General features: G+C 48.4%; 1 protein-coding gene across 1 annotated transcript; it reads right to left on the bottom strand.

Annotated features, from left to right (window-relative positions):
• Positions 1–1,461: 1,461 nt before the first annotated feature.
• Positions 1,462–5,405, bottom strand: Tubb (tubulin beta class I). Its single transcript, XM_004671895.3, has 4 exons — positions 5,185–5,405; positions 3,984–4,092; positions 3,650–3,760; positions 1,462–3,454 (listed from the first exon to the last, which is right to left on the bottom strand). Exons 1-4 carry the CDS (start codon positions 5,239–5,241, stop codon positions 2,397–2,399), a joined length of 1,335 nt encoding a protein of 444 aa, XP_004671952.1. The 5' UTR covers positions 5,242–5,405; the 3' UTR covers positions 1,462–2,396.
• Between the last annotated feature and the right edge of the window lie 3,237 nt (positions 5,406–8,642).

Below are 8,642 nucleotides of genomic sequence, written 5' to 3' on the forward strand. Positions count from 1 at the left end.
GCAAAGGCTGTACCAACTCAGCCATCTCCACAGCCCCCACCATTTTTTTTCTCCTTTTGGTTTTTCGAGGTAGGGTCTCACTTAAGCCCGGACTGACCTGGAATTCACTGTCATCTCAAGGTGGCCCTGAACTCACAGAAATCCTATCTCTGCCTGTCAAGTGCTAGCATTAAAGGCCTGAGCCACCACACCCAGCTTTTTATTTTTTTAATTTATTTGCAAGCAAACAGAGGAGGGAAGAATGCCAAGGCCTCCGTCCACTGCAGACAAGCTCCAAATACATGTGCCACTTTGTGCATCCAGCTTTACATGGGCACTGTGGAATTAAACTCTGGTTGCTAGACTTTGCAAGTGAGTGCCCCAAATACTAAGTCATCTCTTCAATCCGCCCCACCATTTTTACAATTATTTGAAAGAAGCAGGGCTTCTTGCTGATGCTGCAATGAACTCCAGGCATAAGCACCACTTTGTGAATCTGGGTTTACATGGGTACTGGTGAATTGAACCCAAGCTGTCGGCCCTTGCAAGCAAGCACCTCTAACCAGAGAAATCTCTCCAGCTCCTCCACTCTTTGAAGTGCTGCAAAAGTAATCCAGCGAGAGCCTCTCATGTGCTAGGCAAGTGGTCTACCACAAAACCATATACCCAATTTTGTCAAGTGATCATACCCATTTATGTAGGGTTCAACTGATTTCTGGCTCAGCATAGTGTGCAAATTCTGGGAACCAGTATTTGTACCATATCAATCTCACATGCCACATCTTTTACTTCTGCCTGTCATGAAACCCAATCGTCTGCACCAGAAAAGAAATTTAATATATTTTATTCGAGAGAAAGGCAGATAAGAGAATGAGCACACCAGGGCCTCCAGCTGCTGCAAGCAAATTCCAGATGCGTGAGCTCCCTTATGCATCTAGTTACATGGATCCTGAAGAATTGAACTGGGATCCTTTGGCTTTGCAGGCAAATGCCTTAATCGTTAATCCATCTCGACAGCCCAGCACCAGAAATTTGCTAGGCATGATGGTACGTTTTTGTTTTTGGGGCAGGGCTGACCCTCAACTCAGAACTTCCCAGGGTATGCATCACCACAGGGTGGCACATAGGCCTTTTACCCACTGAACTAGCCCCCTGGACCCCTTCTTTCCAACTGGCCCCTTTTTGTCCTCTTCCCCCATCTATGAGATGTTGATGGGCTCAATATGGGTGGCATACTTGTGATTCCAACTAATCAGGTTGAGGCAGGAGGAACCCATTTGAAGTCAAATGGGTAACTTAGGGGAAACTTGTGGGCCAAAATAGTAAGGGCTAAGGCTATAATCAGTACTAGGGCCAAGCAAGCCAAGGCTCTTCCTGTGCTTACCAGAATTTAAAAGTTTTTTGAAGTCTTCAGAAAACTGAATTTAGGTCCCACACCTCCACCAGCAGTCTTCACTAAATGAGCACACATCTTACACCAAGTTTGTCAATTCCCATTTATTTTTGGCTCTTGGGGCAATGTCATCTTTTCAATATGAAAAAAAGCAAGTTCAACACAAAATAGAAATCTGAAGTGTAGGATAGGACAAAATAAAGGGTAGGAAGTCAACGGCAATAGCAAAAAGATATCGTGAAGACGGAGGGTGTCGTTTATCTCTCCTCTGGGGAGTGACCCAAACATCTATGTGGCAGCACACACCTTTCCACCCATTAGGGATATACTTTTTAAGTGGCCAGGGTTTTGGAGGTTCAGACCAAGGCTTCACCCCTCTCCACTCAATAAGTCTTTGGCCAAGGGAAAGGAAGGAATCTGCTAGGAAAGGTTGGGGGGGGGGCGTAGGCCATCAAGGGCTCAGGACAGCTGGAATGGGGAAAAAAAAAAAAAAAAAAAGACTACAAAATGAGATAATACTGTTAACACCTCACCTGAAGCTGGGAGATGAAGTAGGAAGGACTTGGAAGGTGTGACATTTAAAGCCTCAGTTGGTTGTCTCTCCAAATCTGTTTTTGACTGAATCCCCTAACCCTTCCTCAGTGACTTCTACCTGCTACCTCTCCCTTTAACCCCGGATAATGGCCACTCTATTTGGGTTCTTCAGCACCAGGCTGGTTCCTAATATGACTTGGAGGAGACTCAAGTTAAGTTGTTTTGAATCCAGAAATATTAATTGGACAGTTCTGAGTAGTGAGTATAGGAGATACAGGGTAATCCAGAATAGTAGAAATCTAGATTTTCCAAAGTGGTAAGAGAGGAGACATTCAACAAATATTTATTGAGTGCCTACCCAAGAGTTAGGCATGGTTAACACTCCTTAAAAAAAAAAGAAAAAAAAGAAAATCAGGACAGAGGCAGCAGAAACAAATGGAAAGGATTGGAAAGGGGCAGTGGAGGGAACTGAAATAAGGGAGGGATCTGCTTAGGCCTCCTCTTCAGCCTCTTCACCAAAATCCTCTTCCTCCTCTGCTGTGGCATCTTGGTACTGCTGATACTCGGAGACCAGGTCGTTCATGTTGCTCTCAGCTTCAGTGAACTCCATCTCGTCCATGCCCTCACCTGTGTACCAGTGCAGGAAGGCCTTCCGGCGGAACATGGCTGTGAACTGCTCTGAGATGCGCTTGAAGAGCTCCTGGATGGCTGTGCTGTTGCCAATGAAGGTGACTGCCATCTTGAGGCCACGAGGTGGAATGTCACAGACCGCTGTCTTGACATTGTTGGGGATCCATTCCACGAAGTAGCTGCTGTTCTTGTTCTGCACGTTGAGCATCTGCTCGTCCACCTCCTTCATGGACATGCGGCCCCGGAAGACAGCAGCCACTGTAAGATACCGGCCATGGCGGGGGTCACAGGCAGCCATCATATTCTTGGCATCAAAGACTTGTTGTGTGAGTTCAGGCACAGTGAGGGCCCGATACTGCTGGCTTCCACGGCTGGTGAGTGGGGCGAAGCCGGGCATGAAGAAGTGGAGACGTGGGAAGGGCACCATGTTGACTGCCAACTTGCGGAGGTCGGCATTGAGTTGGCCTGGAAAGCGGAGGCAGGTGGTGACGCCGCTCATGGTGGCAGAGACGAGGTGGTTCAGGTCCCCATAGGTTGGTGTGGTCAGCTTGAGGGTACGGAAGCAGATGTCATAAAGGGCCTCGTTGTCAATACAGTAGGTCTCATCAGTGTTCTCTACCAACTGATGGACAGAGAGGGTGGCATTGTAAGGCTCAACCACAGTGTCGGAGACTTTGGGTGAGGGCACGACACTGAAGGTGTTCATGATGCGGTCAGGGTACTCTTCCCGGATCTTGCTGATGAGCAGGGTGCCCATGCCAGAGCCTGTGCCTCCACCCAGTGAGTGGGTCAGCTGGAAGCCTTGCAGGCAGTCACAGCTCTCAGCCTCCTTCCGAACCACATCCAGGACTGAGTCCACCAGCTCAGCCCCTTCTGTATAGTGGCCCTTAGCCCAGTTGTTGCCTGCCCCAGACTGACCTGAAATGGGAAGTCAGAGAAAAAAATTACTAAGATTTTGTACAAAGACCCATGTTTCTAACCTTCCAATTTTTGGAACCCCTGTGTACATCTTTCTCTTTCAATACACACCACTGACTTCATCCTTCATTGACAGTTTCTAGAGTCGTTACACCCAAATAAATTGAATAGAATTAGTATCAGCTGAGAACTCACCAAAAACAAAGTTGTCTGGTCTGAAGATCTGCCCAAAAGGTCCGGAGCGAACAGAGTCCATGGTCCCAGGTTCTAAGTCCACCAAGATAGCTCGCGGAACATACTTGCCACCTACAAAGAGCCAGGTACAAGCTTGAGAGCCTGCAAGAGCTAGCCAGACACAAATGTCATTCCAAGCCTTGCCACCAGGTGGCAGCAGAGCGAGGCTTAGGGTGGGTTTTCAAAAGGGAAAAGGTGATGGCTTCATCCAAACGGGGATAACAAGTCATAATGAAGGGGGAATAAGACACCAGAGAAGTGGGAGAGGAACTGTGACTCGAGCGTCTGTCCTGACCTGTGGCTTCATTGTAGTACACGGAGATGCGGTCCAGCTGCAGGTCGCTGTCCCCGTGGTAGGTACCAGTGGGGTCAATGCCGTGTTCATCACTAATCACCTCCCAAAACTGCCAGGGAAGAAAAACTCAAAATGACCGTTCAGTAACTCACGATGGCTCCCTGCCTGCCTCCGTTTTTCCAGGCGCTCCCGCATTGGGACCTCCACAACTCTGATAGCTGGCAGAGCCCAGGGCTGGCCCCGAGGCGCAATTGGGCGCCTCGCCAAGCTGGGCACCGCCCCTCCAGCGCGCGCACACAAAGACCGGGTAGGGAAGGAGGAGCGACTCCGCCAACGCCCACCACGGCACGTGACCGCGGTCGCGAGCACGTCCAGCCGCCCACAAAAGGCCGGCACCGCGCCTGGGCGGGGCCAGGCGGGAGCGCGCACCCCCCGCCAGCCAGGGCCGCATTGTCTCCGCGCGCCAGAGCCGGCCCGCCCGCCCCCGCGGCTCCCACCCTCCGCAACCACGTCGGCCCGCACTTCCTCCCGCCCCTCCCCCGCCACGCTTGCCGCGCGCAAAGAAAGAAAAAAAATTTCCCCCGTGGCCTCGGCATTTTATTCCTCTGGCTCAGTCTCCCCACCCCCCCGGTTTTACAGAGAAGTATCCCCAACCTCTCTACACACACCTTTCTGCTCACGCCCCGAGGGCTTTGCAGTGGGAGTAAAACTACCCCCCCACCGTACAGTCGTTTTGCACCAACGCCCAGGTGAGCTTGGTCCCAGGGGTGCCGGAGTGCCCGGGCTTCCGAGTGGCAGTGCCGCACTGCAGCGACCCAGGCCCGGCGTATCCCTCGGGCTCGCACGGCTCGATTTTCCTCGAAGCCGGCGCTGGGCGGATAGGTGGGCGCCCAGGAGGCAAGCTCGCCGCGCTTTGTCCCCGGTGCTCGGACGGACCGTTAGGAGCTCCCCGGTGAGAGCTTACAGATCCCTGTCTCCCCGCCCCCTGAGCCTCAAAGTCTTTTAATAGACTCGGTAGTGTGTCTGCCAAGAAAAATAATTCACTTTTTTTTGTCCCCCAAACCTAAATTATTATATTTTTATACGTGCAAAACTTTTTTGGGGGGCAAAACAACAGATGGCGAATGCAGACGCCTTACAAACAGTGCTCATGACTAACCTGGACTTCTTATCCTAATATTAATACAGCTAAAAGGCTTACCTTGGCACCGATCTGGTTGCCACACTGACCAGCCTGGATATGCACGATCTCCCTCATGATTAAGGCTTATAAGAATTTCTTTGCTTGCTTAAGGTATAAGAAGAGATGCTAGCTTTTTTTCTCCTTTCCTGGGCTGGGCGCGGGCTGAAGGATGGAACGTGGCCCGGAGGCTGGAGCAGCGAGATGCGCGCGCGACGGCAGGAAGGTTCTGAGAGGGAGAGAGGCCAGGAGAGCGCAGAAGGAAAGGCGCGCAGGGCGGGGCGCGCGTGCGCGCGGCTGGGGGCGGGAGATCCGCGGGCGCCGCGGGCCAAGACAAAGCCTCTCCGATCTGACGCTGATTGGACGAGGCCGGTCACGTGCCGGTCGACCATTGGTTTGTGCCCGGGGCTGACCGCAGTCGTTTCTGGGAGTTGTAGTCCTCTATTGTCCACGCTACAAAATGAAGTTAAGAATGGGTGGGTTCTGGGCATTTTCGCTTTTTTTTTTTTTTTAATTAAAAATGACCTTGCACATAATCCTTTCCTATATGCCGTAGAATTTTTTCTTGCTTTAAACAGAGTTTGCAGGGATACAGAAATTGCTCTGGGAGATGGGATAGGCACGCCCTGAAAGCTCCCTGCTGCAGAAACTCTGGGAAGACTGAATTGCTTAACTCAGCGAAAACTGTGGCATCCTGCTCTGCTATATAGTATCTGGTCCTTTGTGGATCCAAGACAGGAACTTCAGCAAACCGCTGCTCCCCCACAGCCCTCAGGAAGAAACAAAAGATTGCTCTCTCTGTCTCCTTAAAAAGGAAACAAAATTACAGCAAGGATTTTTCAGAATACAGATGTTATGTAGAAAGGTACGCTCAACAAACAAGTGAAGGTAGCCATTTCTACCCATGTAGGGAATCTGTACCTTAAGGTAAAGGTTGAAGACATCATGTCATCCTGTCCAAGGGGACTGTGTCCAAAGCGGTCTATAGAGTGGTATGCCTAAGAGAATATCAGTGTCTGCCCTTGGATCAAGTGAATATATTTTCAGTCTGTAATTTCATTGAGCAGGTACAGCCATTGCAGAGCTCTGGGAATGCAACAGAGGGGAGGGAGGAATTGGATGGACTCAAATTACAAGGCATGTTTCTTTCAGGGAATGAATCATTTTGATAGGCACTCTATACCTACCAAAGTAGGCATCAGACATGCAAAAATTAGTAATCAGAGCTTGGTGACTCAACTTTAATCCCTGCATTCAGGAACCTGAGCCAGCTTGGTCTACAGTATGAGATCCTGTCTCAAGGATGGTGACACACACCCAGCATTAGGGAGGCCAAGGCAAGAGGATTATTGTGAATTGAAGGCCAACCTGGTCTAAAAAGCCAGAGCCTATCTTGAAAACAAAAACAAAAGCAAAATCCCTAGATCCTGTCTAGATGTCTGTGGAAAAGTATATAAAGAATGAGGGTGTTGGGCTGGAGAGATGGCTTAGTGGTTAAGTGCTTACCTGTGAAGCCTAAGGACCCCGGTTAGAGGCTCGATTCCCCAGAACCCAAGTTAGCCAGATGCACTGCATTTGCAGTGGCTGAAGGCCCTGGTGTGCCTATTCTCCCTCTCTCTATCTGCCTCTTTCTCTTTTTGTCTGTCACTCTAAAATAAATAAATGAAAATGAACAAAAAAAAATTTTTTTTTTTAAATGAGAGTGTTGTGTGTGACCAGGTGTATGGGTTCAGGTCTATAATTTCAGAATATGTGGAGACGGGAGGATCAGAAACTCGAAGCAAGTTTTGGCTACATAGTTAGCTTGAAGCTAGACTGCATGACAAGAAACCCTGTCTCCAAAAATAATAAAGTGTGGTAAGAAAAGTGATGCTGTGATATCAAGGTCATTGTTGACATTTGATCAACAGATCAAGTCATTTTCTTTTCTTTTTTCTTTTTTGTTTTTTCGACGTAGGGTCTCACTCTAGCCTAGGTTGACCTGGACTATGGAGTCTCAGGGTGGCCTCGAACTCATGGTGATCCTCCTACCTCTGCCTCCGGAGTGCTAGAATTAAAGGCGTGCGCCACCACGCCTGGCTAGATCAAGTCATTTTCTAAACTAAGGAACACTAAATTGCATTAGAACCCCTCCTTTTTTTTTTTTTTCGAGGTAGGGTCTCACTCTAGCCCTGTAATTCACTCTGTAGCACCAGTCTGGCCTGGTACTCACAGTGATTTTCCTACCTCTGCCTCTGGAGTGCTGGGATCAAAGGCGTGGGCCACCACTCATAGATATTTTCATTATTTATTTATTTATTTATTTGACAGAGAGAGAGAGAGATTGAGAATGTGACAGATTTCAGCAAGATCACTGATTCTACAGCCTATGGCAAGAAGAAAGGCAGAAACGGGAATTTCCAGAAAACTAAGCAAGGAGAGACCCTGATTCAAAATTGGTGAAAGGCAAGGATCTGTCCCAAGATTGTCCTTTGAAACCCACATACATGACAAGTTAAAAACAAGCAAAAAAAAAAAAAAGGAGCCCGGCGTTGTGGCGCCTGCCTTTAATCCCAGCACTTGGGAGGCAGAGGTAGGAGGATCACTGTGAGTTCGAGGCCACCCTGACACTCCATAGTGAATTCCAGGTCAGCCTGGGCTAGAGTGAAACCCTACCTCAAAAAACCAAAAAAAAAGGAACCTGGAAAGTCAGATGACTTTGTAGTGCTTCAAATGTCTGCTCTTGTAAAATCTAAAATCTAATCTGCCATTTGATTATTGACATAGAAATAAATTATATACATCAAAATCTTTTGTTTTCCGAGGCAGGGTCCCACTATGGCCCTGTGGCCCAGCTTGACCTGGAATTCACTCTGTATCCTCAGGCTGAACTTCAATTCAGGGTGACTCTCTCTCAGCCTCTCTAGTATGGGGTGACAGGCGATCTGCACTAGCTTCTCTTTCTTTCTTTATTTTTTCTCTTTTTGTTTTTTAAAAGTAGGGTCTCTCTCTAACCCAGGATGACCTGAAATTCACTATGTAATCTCAGGGTGGCCTTGAACTCCCAGTGATCCTCTTACCTCTGCCTCCCAAATGCTGGGATTAAAGGTGTGCGCTACCTGGCCTGGCTTTGTTTTCTTTTCTTTTCTTTTATTATTATTATTTTTTTTTTTTTGGTTTTTTGAGGTAGGGTCTCACTCTGGTCCAGGCTGACCTGGAATTAACTCTGTAGTCCCAGGGTGGCCTTGAACTCACGGCGATCCACCTACCTCTGCCTCCCGAGTGCTGGGATTAAAGGCATGCGCCACCACGCCCGGCTGTTTTCTTTTCTTTTCTTTTCTTTTCTTTTCTTTTCTTTTCTTTTCTTTCTTTCTTTCTTTTTTTTTTTTTTTTTTTTTTTAGTGCTGGGATAAAAGGCATGCGCCACCACACCTGGTTCTTTGTTTTCTTACAATGAAATTTTATTCTTTCAGACATTGAGGTGTTAGCAAGTTTTCTCT

Source organism: Jaculus jaculus, chromosome 8 (genome assembly GCF_020740685.1).
Source record: "Jaculus jaculus isolate mJacJac1 chromosome 8, mJacJac1.mat.Y.cur, whole genome shotgun sequence".
Lineage (NCBI taxonomy): Eukaryota > Metazoa > Chordata > Mammalia > Rodentia > Dipodidae > Jaculus > Jaculus jaculus.